This window comes from Acomys minous (assembly GCF_964271855.1).
Source record: "Acomys minous genome assembly, chromosome: 12".
Lineage (NCBI taxonomy): Eukaryota > Metazoa > Chordata > Mammalia > Rodentia > Muridae > Acomys > Acomys minous.
The window spans coordinates 67,197,447-67,220,121 of record NC_140493.1 but is presented as its reverse complement, the minus strand read 5'-3'; the positions used below and the strand labels follow the sequence as shown (position 1 = coordinate 67,220,121).

The 22,675-nt window shown below is 51.5% G+C and overlaps 1 protein-coding gene across 12 annotated transcripts in view; it reads left to right on the top strand.

Annotated features, from left to right (window-relative positions):
• The window catches only part of RAP1GAP2 (RAP1 GTPase activating protein 2), a 238,502-nt gene that overhangs the window by 192,771 nt on the left and 23,056 nt on the right, over nucleotides 1-22,675 (top strand). For all 12 annotated transcript variants that reach the window (XR_014783449.1, XM_084802775.1, XM_084802783.1 and 9 more), the window contains 8 exons: nucleotides 2,123-2,201; nucleotides 2,943-2,996; nucleotides 5,440-5,523; nucleotides 12,375-12,475; nucleotides 14,235-14,364; nucleotides 16,333-16,488; nucleotides 21,765-21,836; nucleotides 22,347-22,433. Coding sequence is in view for 11 of the 12 variants with exons in the window: in XM_084802775.1 (XP_084658901.1) it covers nucleotides 2,123-2,201; nucleotides 2,943-2,996; nucleotides 5,440-5,523; nucleotides 12,375-12,475; nucleotides 14,235-14,364; nucleotides 16,333-16,488; nucleotides 21,765-21,836; nucleotides 22,347-22,433 (763 nt within the window). In the remaining variant the exon portion in view is untranslated. The remainder of the gene's footprint in view (nucleotides 1-2,122; nucleotides 2,202-2,942; nucleotides 2,997-5,439; nucleotides 5,524-12,374; nucleotides 12,476-14,234; nucleotides 14,365-16,332; nucleotides 16,489-21,764; nucleotides 21,837-22,346; nucleotides 22,434-22,675) is intronic.

The window sequence follows — 22,675 nt, the reverse complement described above, 5'->3', positions numbered from 1 at the left end:
GGCACTGTGTGCATTTGGTGCACAGACATAGAGACAGGCCAAACACACACATACACACAAAAAAATAAATATTGAAAAAGAAAAGGCAAAGAGGACAGGCCACTGAGGACTGATGGCTGTGGACATGTAGTTGGTAAGGCAGCCTTAGGTTTAAAACACAAAAACCTGGGCTGCAGATGCAGCTTCGTGGAAGAGCCCTTGCCTAGCGTGTGCAAAGCCCCCTGCAAGGAGACAAAACACCACCCAGCAGCAACAAACTCCAAAGCAAGAGCTGGAGTAGACAAAAATCCCAATTTAGTAGGTGATTCTGAGGAAAAAAAATCTCTCAGAAAATAATGGCTAGAACAGAATAAAATTGTGAGTCCTATAAAATATTTGAGCAGTACAATAAACAGAATCAATCTTGTATTCTTGCTCTCAACAAAAGAAAAAAAAATACAACCTTTTAGAGCCCACATGGAGTGTGAAAGGGAGACTAAAAAGGTCTGTGGACTGTTAGCAAATTGAAAATAATGCCATATAGATTATGCTCCCCAGATATGACAATTAATTCATAAACCAACAATAAAACACTTGAGGGGACAATAATCTTGTATTTCTTTTTTTTTTAAAGCCCCTTTAAATAACTCGTGGGCTGAAAAGGAAATCACAAATGGACTGACAAAATATTTAGAACAAGATGGCAATAAAACCACTACCTATCAAAGTGTGTGGGACGCAGCTAAAGTGGCGCTTACCCACGGACGCATAGCTGCAGATGTGTTTGGGAGGTAGAGGAAAGACTAAAGGGATAAACATGCGCGCTGGCAAGCCAGGAAAGAACAGAAAAGAAGTAATGGCAGAAGAGAGGAAGGAGGAGATGTAAGAGATGAGCACCAGCAAGTGAGCAGAGAGGAGGAGAAAAGGCTACAGTAGCTAAGGACGCAGCAGCAGCAGCGCAGGAAAGGTGCAGGCGGGCGACTGGTGCAGCTGAGTTGGCGGTGCGCTGTCTTAACACATGTGAGAGCCTGAGTCCAGCCTCGACTCTGCAGAGTGAAGCCAAACACTGGCGGGGTGGGGGGGGGGAGGGGGAGGGGGAGGGGGGAGGGGGATGACGACGGCACAGGACACACGCAGCTGTTAATAATGAAGCCTAAGGTCATAAAAACAACTTCATGTCAACGCATGTCACGGGCACTTGGATGGAAAAACTTAAATTATCTGAATTGATTTAATAAAGTTAGAAAACCTATATGTTTGCTACTAAAGAACCGTAAAGAGGCCTCTTATAAAGGACAGCAAGCCTTGAGTGAACAGAAAAAAAGGGGGGGGGGATCCACGTGTCACCACACATCGTTTCAGAAGATAGGAAACTATGCTGTGATTTTGTGTGGCCGGAATAATAACTTGTTATGGAAACCTGGCAAGGGAGGCACATGAAGGAGAAGGAGAAGGAGGAGGAGGGGAAAAAAAGGCCAGCATTGTTTTGGAGCATAGATGTGATGATCTAAATAAACAACCAATTAAATTCAGGAGAATACTGAAAACCATACATCACATGCACTTGGAGTTTCACTCATGGAACGAAAAGATGGCTTAACAGAGTTACAACCCACAAGGTTAACGGATTAAAAATCATATGATGATCTAAGCAGATGCAGAAAGTGTTCCGTGAAACACGGCGCCTTGCTAATGTGCTAAATGAATCAGGGAACAGGCCAAATTTAGAGTCTTCTGTTGAATCCCTTTCTAAAGCAGATTCCATCCCATTTATATTTTGAGTAAATCCAGATTTTCAAATATTAGATTATCTTTCACACAGGTTCATTTGCATGTCAAAATCTAAATATATCCAGAAACTGGGCCCAGTTCTGTGGGAGAATTTTAAAAAACAAAACAAAACAAGCAAACAAACAAAAAACCCCAAATAATAATGGTAGCCTTGAGAGTGGCTAAATTGTATTAGCTATTTTTTCCAGGTGTGACCTTTATGTGTCTGCCACCTTGTGGGGCACACAGGAAGGAGTCACCAAGGCTGGCTGGGGAGGCAGATCTATCCCCAGGGTGTGTGGTGTGACCTCAGCCACTTCACCCACTGACTCTCTTTCAGGGATGCCCTCATCTTACTCTTGTCTGTACCCAGGTCCAAAGTGAAGACCGTGCATGAGCGAATCCCCTTGGCTGGATTGAGCAAGTTGCCCAGCGTCCCTCAGATTGCCAAGGTAAACGCCAAAATGTAAGGGAAGGTGGCTCTCTTTTGTCAGCCCAGGCTGTGTTTGGGGATGGGGGTGCAGACTCTGCCTCTGGGAACTGGAAGGCTGCTTTCCTCTTTGCCTGGATGGCGGTGAGGTGGTTCTTGGCAGCTGCCTTTGTCTTCCCTTGCCTGTCTCCAGCAGCTCATTCTTATGCCTGAAGCTGCTTGGGTCTACTCCACTCAGGAGGCAAGTAGGAAGGCAGGGCTAGTCCTAGCTAGTGCTTCAAAGGAGGAGGGTGGGCTGAGGGTGATCAGGGAGCTAGCCCTGCCCTGAGGAAGGGACTGCCAGGGGCAGAGGCTCAAACCACTGCTTGGGTTATGGGGAACTTAGGAATGGAGTCAGCACAGTGGAGTGAGAGAGAAGGGAGGCTGGGCTGGGCTGGGCTGGGCCCTCTCACCCTGACAATAGGTATGCCAGCAGAATTGTGCCTTTTGTAGGAGTTGGGGGGTGGGGTGGGGTGGGGTGACACTTTAGTGGTGTTGTCTTCCAGTCAGAATGGAAATGTTTCTTAGACTTCGTTTTGTACCACCCCCCCTTTTTTTTTTTTACTTTATCATGAGACCCTAGAAAGGTTAGTGGACTGTCCTGGGTCTTGAACCCTGTGTGCTTCATCCTCCTGTGATGTGCTTTCTCTGCGGGCCGAGGAGCCCGTGTGCACTCTATACACATGGTTCTTGACGTGTATGTGTTTTTTTTTTCCCTGCTCAGGCTTTCTGTGATGATGCGGTAGGGCTGAAATTCAACCCTGTCCTGTACCCCAAGGTGAGGAGCTTGGTGTGCCTGTGGGCCAGTTGTCTACAGCTCTTCTGCTTGGCGTGGACCTGCATCTGTGGGGCTTCTTGCGGGGAGTTCCTTGCATGGTGGAGGGGCCATGTAGACAATCAATCTCGGTGATGGTTTTCTGTGTCTTCCCTTTTCCTTGCTTACCTCTCCACAAACTGGTACCCTGGGAACCATGCCCAGTCATGCAGCCCCTGCCTGCTGGGAAGGCTGGTGGGAGAGGGGAGCAGCTTCCAAGTGTTTCCGACTTTCCCCAGCTGTGCTTCTGTGAGGCCAGTGTTGGGGTTGGGTGTATTGTATCCGGGGAGCCAGTCACCATGCCATCATGGAGATATGAGGTACTAGGAAGTTAGAGGCCAAACCTTGGCTCCCCGATGCCCATGCTGCTGCAGCTCTGAGGTGCTCTAAGTCTTGCTGGCCTCAGTTAATAAACTGGCGCTTCTCTGATATTGACTCTCCGCTGACTGGCCTGCTCTTGACCCTAGTTCTGCTTTGGGGATGAACACAGGGAAAAGCAATAATAACAAAACAAACCAACAAATGCGGTCCACGGCAATTATAGCGTGACAGTGCTTAAATCACCCACAGTGGAGAATTGCTTGAAATTGCCCATAGGAAAAGACCCCGGGTACTGATGCTGCTTCATAAGCTAGCAGGGCCTCCGGGAGAAAATGGAAACAGAGATGCCATTCCACTATGGCTTCCGCTGTGGCCAACAGTGCTGTGGCTGCAGCTTGCGTGGGGGGGGGGAGGGGGGGGGCGCGGGTGAGGGAAGCACAGCAGTCAGCTCTGCCCATCCCCCAAGTCTTAGTTCTGCCAACCAGGAACAGTGTGGATGAAACTTCTAGTCGGGAAGCAAAACCTTCGCCTTCGCCTTGCTTCGACAACCAGAACACCACCGGCCTCATCTTAAATTGCTACGACTGGGCCCAATACTCTTAGAGTCCTATGTGTAGCTGTGGGGAAGATGAGCTGGTGGAAGAGTCCTCAGCTGCACAGAGCCTCCTCTCAGATGCCTCTCTGAGGTCATTTTAAGCATCCGCAGACACCAGCAACATGGTGGTTTCTGTCGTTCAGGCTGGCCTACCTCTGTAATCAAAGCTGAGTTAGCGAGGTTTAACAACCGGTAAAAGCCCATCAAATGGGCCTAGCTGGACTCAGGTTTGGCCTTTCTCCTCACGCTCATATCCACCAGAAGGATGCTCATTTGTAGTCCTGTCTTGGGAAGCCTTAGGGGCCTGGTGGTAATGGAAGAGCAGCTGTACCTCATGTGGTCTGTCTGAAGGGCGGCTGATAGGTGAATCTGGATGAGAGAGGTGTGTGTGTGTGTGTGTGTGTGTGTGTGTGTGTGTATTTTCACATGTGTAGTGTACACTGTTCCTTGGAAGGTGTCCATGGCCCGCTGCCTTTCCTTAGCAGGGCAGCTGTTCTCTAACTTTGACTCACCCAAGCAGATATGGGGGGGTCAACTTGTAGGGTGGCTAGCAGGCCTCCAACTGGGAGAGCTGAGGAACACGCCTTTCCTTGGACGGCCAAGGCCTTTGCAGAGGTAAAGCGTTATGGCAGCCTGTCCTGGGCCACGAATTCCAGCCGGGTCTCCTGTCTAGCAGAGCATATGGGCAGTCCTTCCTTTGTGCTGTGGGCGCTTCCCAATAGCACTCAGGTGGTCTTCTCTTTCTCATAAACGGGTTCAGCTCTGATATTTCTGGAGGGCTCCAGGGACGATGATGACAGTGACAGCTGCTCTATGCTCACTCCTATATATGGGCCTCAGTCTCTTTGGATCCCTGGACGTCCACATCTGCCTTTGGCAGAGCAGGGAGCTAACGCGTAGAGAGGCCGACTGGATTCAGAATTAGACTTCAGTGTTTCTGACCTCAAGTACCAATTCTGTGAGGCCAAGTGGAAGTGAAGCTGGCACCTGTGGCCAGGCTCACACCTCTCTCCCTCTCTCCCTCCCTCCCTCCCTCCCTCCCTCCCTCCCTCCTTCCCTCCTTCCCTCCCTCCCTCCCTTTGCAAGAGTGCACTCATTTTACATATAGGTTGACATCGAGGTAGAAACAGTGACTTGCTCAAAACTTACATTTTTGAAAAGAATTCGAATTGGAGCAGAGCCATCCTTGCTGACTGTGCAAAGATTTGGCTTTATTTGTTGATACCACAAGTAAAACTGTGGGGTAAAGTGAATTCCTTATGTCCCAGCTGTGGCCAGCACATCTGCATGGGGCCAGACTGGGAGGTTTGGTTACTGCTGGGGAGGCCCAGGTGTTGGGAGCTAGTTAGGGTCTTGGAGCAGCGTTTTGCCGTGGGACGAGTCCTTTGCTTCCCCTCCTCTGCGTGTGTGGCTCTCTCCTCTCTGGGCGGTTCTCGGCCTCGCCTCCTACTGACATCAGTCTTGATGTTTTTTCCTTCCCATCTTTTTTAGGCCTCTCAGATGATTGTGTCCTATGACGAGCACGATGTCAACAACACTTTCAAGTTTGGGGTCATTTATCAAAAAGCCAGGCAGGTAAGCACTATGGTTCACATTGGCCACACAGCCTCTTGTTTATGACTTTGTGCTGTTTCTTACCCCAAGTGCAGGGTTCCTGAGGTAGGTTTTTTTTTCTCTTTTGTTTTGTTTTTTTAACAGGTGTGTTTTATTTTTGATTAAGGGTACTTGTGTGTGTATTTGTGTGGGTATGTGCACACGTGAGTGCAGGTACCCATGGGGTCTGGAAGAGGGAGCCGGAGTCCCAGGAAACAGACAGTTATAGGCAGGTGTGACCCTTATAATGTGGGTGGTGGGAACTAAATTGCGGTCCTCTGCAAGAGCAGCCTCACCTCTCCCTTTTAAATTAAAACATTTAATGTATTTTTCATAAATTTTATCTTAACATACTAAACTAATCTTGGCACCTTCATATTTATGTCATTATACTTTGTTCTTCTTCGTTTCTGTCCCCTACTGCTCTCCTCTTGGAATTCAGCTGGCACCTTTTCACCTCCCATCTGCTTTCTTGTTATACACTTTCCACCACCTGCTCTGCTTTCCACCTTCATTGAGATCTCTTCGTCTTTTATGACCACAAACACAAACATATATGAGTACACACATACACATAATTTTTTTTTGAGACAGAATTTCACTGTGTGACCTTGATTGGTGTGGAACTTAACTCTATAGGTCAGGCTGGCCTTGTGTTCAGAGATCTGCCTGCCTCTTCTTTCTGAATGCTGGGATTAAAGATGCACATCACCATGCCTGGCAGATACACATACGTTTTTAAATTCAGGTGCGACATATGTAGTGTTTTGTCTTTCTGAGTCTGGCTTGTTTTATACTTAGCATAATGACTTTCAGTTGCAGCCATGTTCCTGCAAATGTCATAATTTCACTTTTCTTCGTGACTGCATGAGACCCCATTGTGTGCTATTTACCCATTCATCTGTTGGTAGCCATCTAGGCTGGTCTTGGTTCCTGGGTACTGTGAATAGTGTGTCTGGACGTGTAAGTATCTCTTGTCATTACATGCTCTGGACACAGTTGTTGCATTTAAAGCATACACTGGACTGGAAGTAGCTGAGTGTTCAAGGAAGGCGACTTCACACAAAGGCCTGTGGATTTTGTAGATGGTGCTGTAGTTCTCATGCAGTAAAGTCTAATTCTTCCTTTAGCTTCTATTTCTCTGTGGGCTGTCAATCACAAGTACACTCAAACAGAGGGAGGGGTGGGTTAGCCTGAGAGAGAGGGGTGGGTCAGCCTGAGAGAGAGGGGGTGGGTTAGCCTGAGAGAGAGGGGTAGGTTAGCCTGAGAGAGAGGGGTGGGTTAGCCTGAGAGAGAGGGGGTGGGTTAGCCTGAGAGAGAGGGGGTGGGTTAGCCTGAGAGAGAGGGGTGGGTTAGCCTGAGAGAGAGGGGGTGGGTTAGCCTGAGAGAGAGGGGGTGGGTTAGCCTGAGAGAGAGAGGGGGTGGGTTAGCCTGAGAGAGAGAGGGGGTGGGTTAGCCTGAGAGAGAGAGGGGGTGGGTTAGCCTGAGAGAGAGAGGGGGTGGGTTAGCCTGAGAGAGAGAGGGGGTGGGTTAGCCTGAGAGAGAGGGGGTGGGTTAGCCTGAGAGAGAGAGGGGGTGGGTTAGCCTGAGAGAGAGAGGGGGTGGGTTAGCCTGAGAGAGAGAGGGGGTGGGTTAGCCTGAGAGAGAGAGGGGGTGGGTTAGCCTGAGAGAGAGGGGTGGGTCAGCCTGAGAGAGAGGGGGTGGGTTAGCCTGAGAGAGAGGGGGTGGGTTAGCCTGAGAGAGAGAGGTGGGTCAGCCTGAGAGAGAGGGGGTGGGTTAGCCTGAGAGAGAGGGGGTGGGTTAGCCTGAGAGAGAGAGGGGGTGGGTTAGCCTGAGAGAGAGAGGGGGTGGGTCAGCCTGAGAGAGAGGGGTGGGTCAGCCTGAGAGAGAGGGGGTGGGTTAGCCTGAGAGAGAGGGGGTGGGTTAGCCTGAGAGAGAGAGGTGGGTTAGCCTGAGAGAGAGAGGTGGGTTAGCCTGAGAGAGAGGGGGTGGGTTAGCCTGAGAGAGAGGGGGTGGGTTAGCCTGAGAGAGAGGGGGTGGGTTAGCCTGAGAGAGAGGGGTAGGTCAGCCTGAGAGAGAGGGGGTGGGTTAGCCTGAGAGAGAGGGGGTGGGTTAGCCTGAGAGAGAGAGGTGGGTTAGCCTGAGAGAGAGGGGTGGGTTAGCCTGAGAGAGAGAGGTGGGTTAGCCTGAGAGAGAGGGGGTGGGTTAGCCTGAGAGAGAGGGGGTGGGTTAGCCTGAGAGAGAGGGGGTGGGTTAGCCTGAGAGAGAGGGGGTGGGTTAGCCTGAGAGAGAGGGGGTGGGTTAGCCTGAGAGAGAGGGGTAGGTCAGCCTGAGAGAGAGGGGGTGGGTTAGCCTGAGAGAGAGGGGGTGGGTTAGCCTGAGAGAGAGAGGTGGGTTAGCCTGAGAGAGAGGGGTGGGTTAGCCTGAGAGAGAGAGGTGGGTTAGCCTGAGAGAGAGGGGGTGGGTTAGCCTGAGAGAGAGGGGGTGGGTTAGCCTGAGAGAGAGGGGGTGGGTTAGCCTGAGAGAGAGGGGGTGGGTTAGCCTGAGAGAGAGAGGGGGTGGGTTAGCCTGAGAGAGAGAGGTGGGTTAGCCTGAGAGAGAGAGGTGGGTTAGCCTGAGAGAGAGGGGTGGGTTAGCCTGAGAGAGAGAGGGGGTGGGTTAGCCTGAGAGAGAGAGGTGGGTTAGCCTGAGAGAGAGGGGGTGGGTTAGCCTGAGAGAGAGAGGTGGGTTAGCCTGAGAGAGAGGGGTGGGTCAGCCTGAGAGAGGGGGGGGGTGGGTTAGCCTGAGAGAGAGGGGGTGGGTTAGCCTGAGAGAGAGAGGTGGGTTAGCCTGAGAGAGAGGGGGTGGGTTAGCCTGAGAGAGAGAGGTGGGTTAGCCTGAGAGAGAGGGGTGGGTCAGCCTGAGAGAGGGGGGGTGGGTTAGCCTGAGAGAGAGGGGTAGGTCAGCCTGAGAGAGGGGGGGTGGGTCAGCCTGAGAGAGAGAGGTGGGTTAGCCTGAGAGAGAGGGGGTGGGTTAGCCTGAGAGAGAGAGGTGGGTTAGCCTGAGAGAGAGGGGGTGGGTTAGCCTGAGAGAGAGAGAGGTGGGTTAGCCTGAGAGAGAGGGGGTGGGTTAGCCTGAGAGAGAGAGATGTGGGTTAGCCTGAGAGAGAGGGGTGGGTCAGCCTGAGAGAGGGGGGGGTGGGTCAGCCTGAGAGAGAGGGGGTGGGTTAGCCTGAGAGAGAGGGGTAGGTCAGCCTGAGAGAGAGGGGGTGGGTCAGCCTGAGAGAGGGGGGGTGGGTTAGCCTGAGAGAGGGGGGGTGGGTTAGCCTGAGAGAGAGGGGGTGGGTTAGCCTGAGAGAGGCGGGGTGGGTTAGCCTGAGAGAGAGGGATGGGTCAGCCTAAGCTGCTCTTTCCCCACCCTCTTCCATTGGGAAATTAGCCTTTTCTCCTCATCTTTTCATCTCAGCGGGTGTTGGAGGCCAGTGATGTCATGTTGAAGTCAGCCATGCTGGAAATACTGCCACCGTGGAGATTAGACAAAGCTAAGGCTTCTGCTTCGTTCCTTGGAAAGCCAGTGGCTGTTAAAGACTGCTGCTGCCCACCTCTGCCTCTCGTAGCGTCTCCCACATTTCTTTCCAGTTATTTAGCCAAAACCATTTTTTAAAAGTGGGATTCTATGAGATACAATCTAGTGAAGTGTTTTTGACCAAACTCTTGTGTGTGTGTCTGTGTTGGTGTCTGCTATGGAGAAACATTCTAAATAGGCAAAGACCTGTTTGTACTTTGGTTGGACTTGGTGGTTTTTTTCATGTTTATTTGACGACAAACTCTCTGTCTTCCCTACCTGTTTTCCACAGTTAGCATCCCAAATAGCATCCCAAGCAGAATGGTTGCCTAAAGGTACCAGTGTTTCCTCATCTAGGTGCTGTGAGGAGATTCTATACTCATTTGCCCTTTGTATCCAAGTGCCCGGGTCATTCATGTGCTGGGCGCGTGTATGGCGTGTGTGTGTGTGTGTGTGTGTGTGTGTGTGTATTGCATAACCATCTCTTTCTTGGTTAGCTGGTTTCTTTGCCTGAAGATATTAGACCACAAAAGACACACGTCTGCTTCGAAGCACTAATTGGGTGAAGCGCTTAGGAGCCGAAAGGCTGGCAAGGCTGCTGTCTCACAGTTCAGGTTGCCACTGTAATGATTTCCACAAATTAACATCTTCATTTCATATGTCTCAGCTACTGTAACCCTGTAATTAAAGTTCTTTGCTTGTGAAATTTACCAAAACATATCTTACAAGGTGATTACAATCCAGTGTTCCAGCAAAGTTGTAATTATTGAATATTAACCATCCACCTTGTGTATTGTTTATGTACCCAATGCTGCTGCTGCAGGGGAGAAGCCAGAAAGACAAAATAGTTAAAAGGAAAATGCCAGGCAATTGTTGCTTTGCAAACCTAAGCTAGGGGACATTTAATATGAACATTTGTTGCATAAAAGCTCCATACTGGTCTTTGGATATAAAAAAAAAAAAAAAGAAGCCTCACCTAACTGCCCTGGTTGTCATGTACTGTGCTAAGCACCATGGGAGATACAGTGGTGACTAAGGCCGCCTCTCTGAGTGTGTTGTCCAGCCCAAGGGCTGTACAAAAACAAGATAATAACCACGCTGGGGGTGAATCCTGGGAGAGCGGCGCCAGCCCTCGGAAGCACATTAGAATGTTTCCTACTGGACATGTGGCTTGCCTGGAAGCAGCTGCTCTCCCACACATTGCTATGCACCCTGTAGTGACAAAGTCTCTCTAGCATGCTGAAGACCAGGATCAGTGATCTCAGCAAACTGCAGGGTAGTGCGCTCTTCACACTGCTGAGCCTTGGGGAGCTCTGTCACAACCGTTCCACTCTGCCTTTGTAACTCAGAGCCAGCCATGGACACATTTGTAAATGAGTTGGGCTGGCTGTGTTCTAATACAACTTTATTTAGGACTTATCTGTATGTGGCATGTGTATGTGTGTCATGAATGTTGTATGTGTTGTGTGTGCGTTGTTCCATGTTGTTTTAGTCATGTGGAGGTTCCATAGTCCAGAAACAGATTCTCCCTTCAGGGTTTCCCACACTTTCCTTTTATAGCCTCACCTGTCGCCCCTCGGCCTCTGTTCTCCGTCTTCCCTCCAGTTCCTAGCAGCTGATAACCATTTACCTCTTCTCCGTTTTTATTTCTCGCTGTGATAGCGCCACACTGATATGGCATAGCGTATCTTTATTAGTTCTTAACCTTTTCGTTAGAAACCTTTAGGGCTGCTCCCTGCTTAGCCGGTTACCCAGCTTCTTAAGCGTGTCACTAGTGTGTTTCTTTTTTCTTATCTCCCTCTCTCCCCCCTCTCTCTTTCTCCTCCTTCCCCCTTTCCTTCCGTTTTCTTCCCTCCTTTTGTTATCTTGAGATGTCTTCTCACTGTGTGGCCCAGGCTGGCCTTGAACTTGGTCCCTTCCTGAGTGCTGGGATTACAGGTCTGGGGCACCACGCCTGGCTTAGGCTCTGCTTTTACTGCTGAGTCCACGATCTGGCTGCACACGCTCCGCTTAGCCGTTCATTCGCTAGGACATTCGGGTTGTTTCCAGCTTTGGGAAACTAGGACTGGAACTACGATGAAGACCTTCCCGTAGGATTTGGGCTTTCAAACCCATGCTTTCATTTCTCTGGAATAATCGCCGAGCAGTATAATTTCTGGCTGTGTGGCAAATCGTGTGTGTAGCCGCCAGACCGTTTTTCTGGAGCTTCTGTTTTCCCATCAGTGTGTGAGCGATCCAGCCTTGCTGCTTCGGAGCCGGATTCTGGGCTGCTGACTTTTAATTGGCCCTTCTGATGCGTGCATGGTGGGCCTCACTGTGGCTCAGATTGCACTTCCATGCCGCCTAACGACACTGAACATCTTACTTGACACCTGTGTGTCCCCTTAGGTGAAACACCGTCCGTGTCTTCTGACCATTTTCTCCTTGTGCCTTTTCTAACTGTTCAGTTTTATCACAGCTTTACTGATCTGTAATTCTTACACTGCGCAATTCACAGCAGTAAGAATCATGACTCCGCAGGTGGCTTGTGGTGTGATCGCGGTGGCACACCAATAATCATCTCATTGCAGAACATGACCGTCGCTTTTCAAAGAAACCCCACACCCGTGGACAGACACGCCTCTGCCCCATCCCCTTAGCTCTCGGAAGATACCGAATTCAAGGAAGTATATACCCACAGATTTGGGATTGCTCGGTGGTTAGCCTTCTGAGGAACTGGCAGACTGTTGCCAGAGCATCTGCCCTGTTCACGTTCCTGTCAGAGAGCTGTGAACAAGGACCCAGAGTTCTCTGTAACCTCCCCCACACTTGCTCTTGTTGTCATTCATCATCATCCTAGTGGTCTCACTGTTGGTTGGACTACTGTAGAATTTTTGTTTTGAGACAGGGTCGCACTGTGGAGCCCCAGCTAGCCTGGAATTTGCTCTGTAGACCCAGCTGGCCTTGAATTCATAGATCCCTGTCTGCCTCTGCCTTCTGAGTGCAGGGATTAAAGGAGCGTGCCACCAAGCTGAGCCACGCGGTAGAGTTTTGAGAGTTCTTTCTAGAGCCTCTTCGCAGGCCAGTGGCCGGTCCTTCACTTTGGGTCATACTTTGGGGGTCAGTTCTAAGAGCGCTTTGCTCTGTTGGACGCCAAGGCCTCCTTAAGCAGGGTCAGCACCCAGCCCTGCAGAGCGCCATGGCAAGTGTCCTGAGCAACAGGGAAGAAGGGGCCCGGAGTGTGGCCGACTGTTCACCCCACACTCAGTGGCTTCTTCTCATCCCTTCCCTGGCCCTCACGTTTCTTCCAGACCCTGGAGGAGGAGCTCTTTGGAAACAATGAAGAGAGCCCAGCTTTCAAGGAGTTTTTGGACCTCCTGGGGGACACCATCACACTGCAGGATTTCAAAGGGTGAGTTCTGTCAGGGGACTGGCAGCATCCATGGTGGGGGCGGGGTGCCCTTGGTGAGGGCCAGGGTAGACAGCTCTGTCCAGGGGGAATGGGGGTAGGTGGGGGGGACGTTTCCAGCTTCTGATCCGTTGTGCACGTGTACCTGCATTCCTGCAGACTCAGTGGTCCTAGGGTAATCCGGAGTGACAGGCTGGCTGAAAGGCAAGTGGCCTGGGAGGCATGATGAGATGGCTCCTGCTGAGGTTAGCCTTCCTAATTACATTTGGCGTCGGCTGACAGTGAAACGAATCCACCTTCCCTACCACTCACCTGGCAGGCGAAAGAGAACCCTGTGCCCTTTGGAAGGAAATGACCCGATTTGGATAGTGCGTGAAGAACAGATAATTAAGATTTCGTGCAAACATAATAACCTCCTTGGCGGTAATCCATGCAATGGTGTACGGTCCCTTAAAAGAGGGGCACAGAAAGCTAGAATACTGATTTGGAAGACTCTGCTGGCCCTTGATTTTCCTACGAACCGGCAACATTTCCGAATATTTCAGACCTGCCCAGCTGAGTGGCTGGCGTAGGGCTGAGAGTCCTAACGGTTAGCTCTTGTCCAGGAGCCGTCACAGCATCTTGAGTGAAAAGCACTGAGTCCACTTGCAGTGGGTGTTCAGTCATTGCTTTCTTCCTCTGCTCCTCGCATCCCCCACCCCTGCTTTTTCTTCTCCTCTATTGTCAGTCACACCAGGGTTAGAATCTCACCTCTGACACAAGCAAGCCCTAAGATGTTGGGTCAGCGGTTTTTACCTGGAAAAGAGTTCAGTTCCTTATCTGTTAAAAAAAAAAAGGAGATAAATGTAAACCTAACAGCACCCTCCAAGGTCACAGGGGATTAACACAGCTAATGCAGACAAAGCAGGTTTTGGAACCTGAGTGCCTGGCTGCCTGGCAGTGTCCTTTGGCCCTTTGTGTCTGAGGTGCATCTGTGGTTTTCTTCCTCCCAGTTGATGAAGACTGTGGTCCCAGGTTGGCAGTCATATCTCTGTGACAGCAGAAGGGTGGCTTCTGGAAGGCCATCAGTTTCTCCCAGCCTCTCCTTCCTGCCTGGGATGATACAAGCATGGTGGGGTGGGTGGGGGGTGGGAGTGGGGGGTAGGGGTGGGGGTGGGGGGGTAGACTGATCGCTACAGAAGCGGGCTGCTTAAAGTCCGTCATCTGTGCCTCCTTCTGCAGGCCCCTTGTCTCCTATAGGTTCACTCACATCCAGTCAAGGGACTGGCTGTCCTGGCTCCTGACTGGTGACAGACCAAAGGCTCATGCCCAGCCTTGGGGGCCTTGGGGAGCTCGGCCTGGCACCTGTGCGGGGCTGTGAATGGGTGGCCATCCCACTTAAACAGTTAAACCGCAGACAAAGGCCTGCGGTTAAAGCTCTCTGCTGTGGTCTTAGTTAATTTGGTTGTGTTGTAAGAGGAAGTCTCACGCCCCAGGCCAGGCTGGCCTCAAACTCAGGATCATCCTGTTTAGATCTTCAACGTGCTCCATTTACTAACCCGTTGCCACCAGGCCCATCTTTGTCTCTCCTATGGGTGATTGACGATAGGGTCGCTGGGCGTGGCTGCCCAGAAGAACAGGTCTCTGTACCTTCCTACCTTTCTCCCCGATGTCCCCAGCCCTTCCGTGTTTTCTCACCCACCTATCAGCTACAGTCCGTGTAGTGTTCGCCATGATGCCGCCTCACCTCACTTCTCTCCCGTTTCACTCTGTTTCACGACAGTTTCCGAGGAGGCCTGGATGTGACCCACGGGCAGACAGGGGTGGAGTCGGTGTACACCACTTTCCGGGACCGGGAGATCATGTTCCACGTCTCTACCAAGCTGCCCTTCACGGATGGTGACACCCAGCAGGTAACCACCAGTACAGGGCCAAGCCTCGGGCGGCTCCCGCTTGGCAGATGGGACGCTGCAGCCGCAGGTGTCCTGTTAAAACACTTCCTTGAGGCTCAGGGTGTAGCTCAGTGGGAGAGTACTTGTCTGGTGTTCAGGAGGCCCTGGGCTTTGTCTCCAGCACTGCACCGCACGGCCCGCACCACACTGCACTACACCCGACAGTAAGAATTTCCACTGAGGAGTGAAAGGCGGGTCAAGCTGGGAGCAAAGCAAACGAGGTTGATAAAGGCTGCACATGGCCGACTTGCAGAGGAGAGCTGGGAACAGGCAGAGCAAGCTGGGCGTGTGACTCTCAGCAAGTCAGTGGCCTCGTGCCTTCAGGATATGGCATAGCGTCTATGTTAGAACACCGCTGGGAAGTCCTGTAGGCTTCTGAGCAGCGGGCTTCCTCGGTTGACACCCAGCATGTGCCTGCTTCTGATGGAACCTCTGTCCCCTGTCCTGGCCACTCAACCCTTCTGCTGCCTTGCTGCCCTGTGAGTGTGAAGCTTGCATGAGGATCCTCTCAGCCTCGTTGCCTGTCCCTAACCTGGGGGCTCTGTGAGACTTGTGACCCCAGCGTTGCCAACTCTCTCCAAGCCTGCTGCTTTTGAGCTGCACATCCCTGGGGAGGGTCTGGCTCTGAGAGCAGCTGACTCTGGCTGTTGTGACTCCAATGGCCCCCATCCGGTCTCTCTCCTCCTTCCTATCTCAGAGAAACACAGGAGGGCCTCCTCCAAACCCTGGCCTGCTTGGTTCTGTCTAGGGTACCGGGTAGGGAGCAGGGATGCAAAAACTGTAAACACTGTGCACGGCTTCTCGCGAGTAATAGATATTGGCAAGCAAATTGTGATTTGAATCCCAAATAATAACTGGATGTTCCAGAAACAAATGGGTGTGGGGTTTGTTGTGTAGCCAAAGAGGGTTTTCCCTGGGTGTCTCACCTTTGGCCCCTGTTTTCTTGAAGCCTCTATCATCTATTGCCCCAGTCTCTGAGCCTTGTTATGTCAGGGTCATTTCACCCTGGCATATGCTACAGAGCTTGGCTCTTGGCAGGGACCAAATCTCAATAATAGTTCTTTCCTCTTATGAAATGGTGTGTGTGTGTGTGTGTGTGTGTGTGTGTGTGTGTATGCACGTGCATGCATGCAACAAGTGAGGTAGTTTGCATAAAAGTGCCCAGTGTGGTGCTCACTGCATGATAGTTACTCTGTAAATGAGAAACTCAGTTTGAAGGGGCCGAGCACAAATCCTGCTCTGTATGCATTTAATAAAGGACCAAAGGACGTAGGCAGAGCCTGGTGTACAGGAAACCTCAGCATTTGTAATCATCCATATGAACAGCAGTTCACGGTTCCTGGCACACAGTAGGCCTGTCACCTAGACCTCATGTGCCATGTGCCTGGCACTGCTGGCTCTCCAGTCCACTTGTTCTCCCCTCCCCTGCGGTTTCTCTGTGTCCCCACCTCTGGTGGGATGATCTGTCCCCTGAATCCTCTGTCTATGTCTCCTCAGCACCCTGCCTGTGCTTAGGAGCTCAGTGCTCCGAAAGCTGCCAGGGACTTCCTGCCAGGGAGTGGCTGGGTTAGCCACAGCTGACAGCTTGGTTAGCATTTTCAGGTGGCTTCTTCCACGTTTGCGTTTCCTCTGTATCAATCACGGCTCTCCTGGCCTCAGAGTCTTACATTGTCTTCAGAGTTCTGAATCCAGGCTCTGGACACCATTGTTTAGTGTCACTCAGGCCAGCTTTTATTTAACAACATAGCTGTCTTCCTGCCCTTTCCTCTTGGTAGTTCTCACAGATTGAGGGAAACAGCTCTCCAATGACCCGGGCCTCAGAGTTCAGAGTGTGTGGAAAGTGGAATAAAGAGGAATTTGTTATTGAGTTCTCTTTTGTTTTGGGGATGGTCCTAACTCTGTGGTAACAATGCGGTACTTTGCGTTCAGCTGCAGAGAAAGCGGCATATTGGGAATGACATTGTGGCCATCATCTTTCAAGAAGAAAACACACCGTTTGTTCCAGATATGATTGCGTCAAACTTCTTACATGCCTACATTGTCGTTCAGGCCGAGAGCCCAGGCTCAGAGGCCCCATCCTACAAGGTAAGGAAACCGTCTCCGTGGGAGGCAGTCATGGGCCCAGGTACACTGCTAGGCTTGGCGGGCTCAGTGACAGCAGTGCCACTAGGTCACCTCAGTGGAGCCTGGCCTTGATGGGATGCCCCTTGTGAAGTCTCCTCCAGCCTGCCACTTCTCGCTTTTCAGCTTCTCACTCAGCAGTGCAGAAGCCCCGGGCGCTGATCACTGGGATATAGTGATAGCATTTGTGAGAGGAAGTCTGAGGAGGAAGGGACGTGGGGAGGATGGCAAGGAAAGGGGAGAGAAAGACAACAGGAAGACGAATACTAGAGCGGCCTTGCAGACCCTGGCCTCTGTGTCTGGATGGTGTGGGCATCCTGACGGCTTTAATTGGAAGATTTCTGTGAGAACGCAAGACCTGGGTGAGGCTCTTGACTGGGGACTTTCCTTTCTTTCTAAGATACACGAAAGCTAAAAATGTCATCTTGGCCACTGGTTGATGGTACATGCCTGTAATCCCCAAATCCTGGCAGATGTGGGGGCAGGGGCAGGGGGATCAAGAGTTCCAAGCTAGACTGGCCTACATAGTAGGACCCGGTAAAGAAAAGTAATAAAGAGGATAATGAGGATTGTGGGAGGGGAAGTGGATTAAAGCATGCTGGGTTTAGGCAGTGTACGCTGGATGCAAGTGTGGAAATAGTACACTAAACTCCGTCAATATGTGTAGTTAGTACGTGTTCATTTAAAAAGGGTCACTTGCTGTTCTGGGGGGAGGTGTGTGGAATCCTCTGGGATCAGATGGAGACAGGGCACTCTCTCTTGCCTTCCTCACTGTCTGCTCCTTCACCTCCTTTTTCTTCCCTAACCTCGTGCTCCATTGGCTCGAGGGGCCTGGGACCCATGGGAAATAGGATGAGTCAGGGATTTCAGAGGGAGGGGGGCTAGGTGGTCTCTGAGGCACCTGAGTAAGAACCAAGTGCTGAATTTCTGTTTTTGTTTATTTCCTGGGAAGAGGGGCTGGAGTTCAGTTCCCAAAGGGCTTCCTGCATCACAGAACATCTTAAATGGGAGGAGAAACAGTCCTCTCGCTGCAGGGGAATGGGAGAACGGAGGCTGGCAATGTTGGCTAGACACCAAGCCAGGCTCTTGCTGGTTTCTGGGGCTCACTGTGCCTCAGCCACCTTCACGGCTTTCACTCCGGGGAAGCTTCTCTTTGTCAATATAAACCCACATGGACTAAGTGCAAAGGTAGCATCAACTTTTAAAACCAAGTCTGAGACCTTTTTTTATTTAAAAAAAGGAGTTCTCAGGCTCTCAATAAAGTGCTGGAAACATGAAGACCTCAGTTCAGATCCTAAAGCTGGCTGCATTTGTAATTCCATCACTTGAGTGGCAAAGACAGGAAGATCCCTGGGGGGATAGCCAGTTTAGCCAAATAGGGGTTCAGTGAGAGACCCTGTCCCAAAAGATAAGGCAGGAGTTAGGTTTAATGGTGCACACCTTTAATCCCAGCATTGGGAGGCAGAGGCAGGTAGATCTCTGAGTTTTAGCCCGGCCTGGTCTATGTAGTGAGTTCCAGGACAGCCAAGGCCTGGGAGATCCTGCCTCAAAACAAATACAAACAAACAAACAAACAAACACCTCAATCCCAAATGTAGATGGCTCAGTGGGTAAAGGTGCTTAATACAAGAGCCTAGCTACCCATGGTTGATTACCAGGACCCGCTATGGAAGGGGGGAATCTCTGTCCTGTGATCTTCATGTGCACACACCCTACCCCCATATGCACATGTGTGCATGTTCCTCCTGCAGAAACACATACCCCTCCCCCAACAAGTCCTCCTTCCTTCCTTCCTTCCTTCCTTCCTTCCTTCCTTCCTTCCTTCTTTCTTGTTTTGTTTTGTTTTTTGAGACAGGGTTTCTTTGTGTAGCCCTGGCTGTCCTGGACTCACTTGTAGACCAGGCTGGCCTCGAACTCACAGAGATCCACCTGCTTTTTTGCCTCCAGAGTGCTGGATTAAAGGCATGCGCCACCATGCCTGGCCCTTCCTAACAAGTCTTTGACATCTTTCCTGTTGAGGTCCCTGGGCTTCTTTTATGTGGATGACTGACACTGAGCAAATGGAGGGATCGCCTGCTTTGCCTGAGATGGCCGTTCAGTTTACAGCTGTCTGGTTGATTTGCTGGTAGACTCAGGATTTCTTATTCTGTGCCTTCTGTGCGCTGGGGAACAAGAAAGAGCTGGCTTTGCTGACCCCAGGCGAAGAGGAGCCAGTGAGTTCAGTTTAGCCACAGGCAGCATGACAGCCCCCTCCCCTCCTCCTATTGAGGTAGGTTTGGATTGGTGACCATGCCTGTGCCCCCCTAGAGTGCTATGCTTTCCCCCACACCAGGCACTGTGGGTGGTGCATGGACTGGGTTAGATCCCTCAGGGGGCCTGGCTGATACTGGGCCTTCCTTGTTAACCACCCGCACTCCTCACACAGACCCCAACCCCCGCAGGAGGAGGGGGAGGAGGACAAACAAGGCAAAAGAAGAGTAAAGGAGGGAGGGGCCCCAGACAAAGGGCCACAGCAGCTTGGGGGCTCTGCTTCTGGCTCTTTGTTGCTGTGTGATTGAGAGCCAGGTCCTTCTGTCTCTAGGCCTCTATTTCTATCTTTGCAAAGTGGGAAAGCTGGATTATATAACCTCAGAAGTCCCGAGGCAGAGGCAGAGTGGGGTGTGGGCTGCTAGGTGCTCTGGGGAACTCTGTAGTTAAGGTGCCTTTTTGAACATGGAGGCCGGTGGGGGAAGTAAAGACAGAAAACTGAGTGATTGAAGTTCTCTCTCTGTGCCAGGCGCTTCAGTACAGCAGCCTTCTGTCTTTTTTGTACGTGTACGTGTGTGTGTGTGTGTGTGTGTGTGTGTGTGTGTGTGTGTGTGTGTGTGAATGTCTGAGTATGTGTGTTTGTGTGTATGTGGAAATTAGAGACCAACTTGCCTCTGATTTCCACAGCGTGGCTCCTGGGAATTGAACCCAGGTCGTGAGGTTTGGTGGCAAGTGCCTTTACCATAGACCCATCTCACTAGCCCTTGGATAGTCTTCTTGAAGCCTAACAAGGTCCATTAGCCTGCTTATAGGCAAGCAATTGAGGCTGATTGCTGTTGAGGGCACTTGGAGCTGAGGCCCCAGAGCTAGGGAGCTTGGAGCTGGGAGTCTTCCCAGGAGCCTCCTGGGCAAGTGAGAAACCATCTCCATGAGTGTGTGTGGAATGTGGCATTGAATTACTTTTCAGGTAGGGGTTTAGTTCCCAACACTGGAAAGAGATTTCAGTCAGGAATCAATAGGATCCCTTATCCCTACCTCAGAGGCTATCCCACCACACTTCTGGAGTTCTGCCAAGGTGTCAAGACTCTTCTGTAAAGCAGGCAGCTAGTGAAGACCCATCATGACTCCTTGTCAACAACCCTGCCAGGCTTCTGGGTGACAGGCCATACCTGGGCACGGAGGCTTTGCTGGGTTTCCAGCCTTCACTCTTTCAGCTCCCCTGGGCATCTGGTTGCCCCCACGCTGAGCTCCTTCTGGTTTCAAAGATGCTCCCCACAGTGACCTGCCCCTTGCGTCCTCCTATCCCAGGCTTGCTTGAGAAACAAGGGGCCACTAAGGCTTAGCTGTCTGGGCAGACTGGTCAGATGAGCTAGGAAGAGGATGGGCGATGGATGGACATTACCCAAAAGGACTCAGATCCTGCCCCTGCACAGGATCCAAGGACACATCTGAGACACTTTCCCTGTCAGCACAGACTACTTACTTCATTGCGGGCCTGAGGAGGAAGAAGGGCCAGGCCAAGGGAAACAGCTGGGCCTGCAGGCATCTGTGCTTTTGTCTCAAGTGTCCCAGATAGCCACAGTGGGCAGCCAAATCCTTCCTCCGAGATGGAATTCTAGACTTGGGCCACTGGTGCGTGGTAGGTGGCTGGAGGGGGGGCTGTGTCTGGCAGCTGGGGCTCACAGCCAGAAATCTTGTCAATGAACACAAAACCATTTCTTGACTCTGAGTACCTCAGTTTGGGCGCTGCAGACAGCCATGAGCTTGTAGGAAGAATGCCCCGTTGACCAAAGCTCTGCTTCTTTCCCTCTGGGACCTGGCAGGGCCTTGGTTTGGCTGGGGGCCCCAGCCTGCCCGCTCACCCAGTCTGGCAGACTCTTGCATCTGCCCTACTTCACAGGCCAGAGTGGTTGGCAGCCTGCCAGGGCCTTCACGTCAGCCATTGCTAGGGAAGAGACAGGGCAGCCTCCCCAGAGGCCTGCAGCCTCAGGGGTTGATAGCAGGTGACAAGCAAGATACTTGTGTGTGGAGAAGAGGTGAGGAGCAGAAGCCACCTGCTCCAGGACATCCTTAGCATCTCTGGATGTTCTTACAGGTCCATTCTCACAGTGTCTGCCGGAGCCTGGATGTCCCTCATCCTTATTCCCAGCCACGCCCTTGATATCTCTGTGCTTGTGCCTCAGCCAGACTCACTGTCTCTGCGTGGAGGCCCAGGCTTCAGCCCTGGGTCTGCTGCCTGCGTCAAAGCTCCTGAGAGCCCCAAGCTCTCCTTTCAACCAGTATCTCACTTGGTTCTTCAAAACTTAGATTATTTATTGTTGTTGTTGTTGTTGTGTATGTGATTTGTTGGGGGACGGTGCATAAGCACACAGGTATGGAGGTCAGAGACAACTTTTGGGAGTTGGTTCTATTCTAAGGACTATCAGGCTTGTGTTTTGTTGTTTGTTTGTTTACCTCTGCAGCCATCTCTCTGGCCCAGCATTTACTTTTTAAGGACTCTAAGTGAGTTTGACACATGTCCAGGTTTTGGGAGGCGGCATAGTGGGGCCTTGGAGCTGGGTTGGAGTGGTCTAGGTTCTCCGGGCCTCTCTCTCTGGCTTTGGGGGTGCTTGCTCCATGCCTCCGCCATCTGTTTCCTCACCAGTGAAATGAGCAAATGAGCAGTAGTTCTCAGTTGCCTTCTCTATCATGAATGCTGCAATGGAGTAATGAGATAAACCACCACTCCGCGCTGTTTTGCCACCAGGGTCCCAGTGGTTCCCCAGCCCAAGACATCCTCTTGCCAAACTTGCTTCTGGCCCCTAGGGAGGCAGAGGGCAGGATGCAGGAGTCCATCCCATCCAGCCTGTTAGAGAGCGTTACTTGGGGCTAGTGGGTGACGCTCACGCAGGTGTTCTATCTGTGTCCCCGGGAGGAGGGAGAGGGTGAGCTGGTCTGCCGTAAGGAGTGGCACTCCTCTTCTGTCTCAGCCCACACGAGACTGTTTCATTCAGGTGTCAGTCACTGCGAGGGAAGATGTGCCTGCCTTTGGCCCCCCTCTGCCGAGCCCGCCTGTTTTCCAGAAGGTAAGAACCCGTTCTTCCACTCTTGTCACACACCAGACCCCAGATCTGAGTGTCAGTGGTTGGAATGGGCATGAATGTAAACTGGGAGGATGGTGGGGGGAGGTCCTGTTGTAGCTTTGGGGGTGTCTCCTTCCTGAATCTTCCTACCTCACCCTTTGGGGTCAGTCTGGCCATTGCTGGGAATTTGATGCTGGGGTTGCCTTCCTGTTAGTGGAAGGACTTTCATGCAGTGTTCTAGGCCCAGGAGCCGGGGGCTAGAGTTGCCTCCAGTATCCAAGGGGCCATATGGAGGGTGGGTTCCCCGGCACTGGAGAAGGTGCCTTCCATGTTGTTATATTAGCAGGTGGGTCTGGCCTTGGCTGCAAATGACCAGATATGAGAAGGAGTCCTGTAGGGGCTCTTCTGCCTTTTTGTTTGTTTGTTTGTTTGTTTTGTTTTGTTACTGTGGTTGGCAGCCTTTTGTCTGATGTGGAGGCTGGGAGAATTCTGAGCCCTCTTAACCCATTTCAGGGCGCAGAATTCCGGGAATTTCTGCTCACCAAGCTCACGAACGCAGAGAATGCCTGCTGCAAGTCGGACAAGTTCGCCAAGCTGGAGGTGAGAATTCGGGCTTGCTCTAAAGCCTCCTGCAGGGCTCTCACCATGGTACCTGGTTCAGTTGGGGGGCTCTTTGCTCCCTCCTAAGCCCTCAGCTCTTTGTTTTGCTTTGGGAGCTTGGGATCCCCCCTTGGTAGGAACTTATCTAGACTCTGGGTCTCACCAGCCAATCACCAGTTGTTTACTGAATATGTATTGTGCCCAGGCCTTGCTCTGTTACCAAGGATAAGCGAGACATCCCT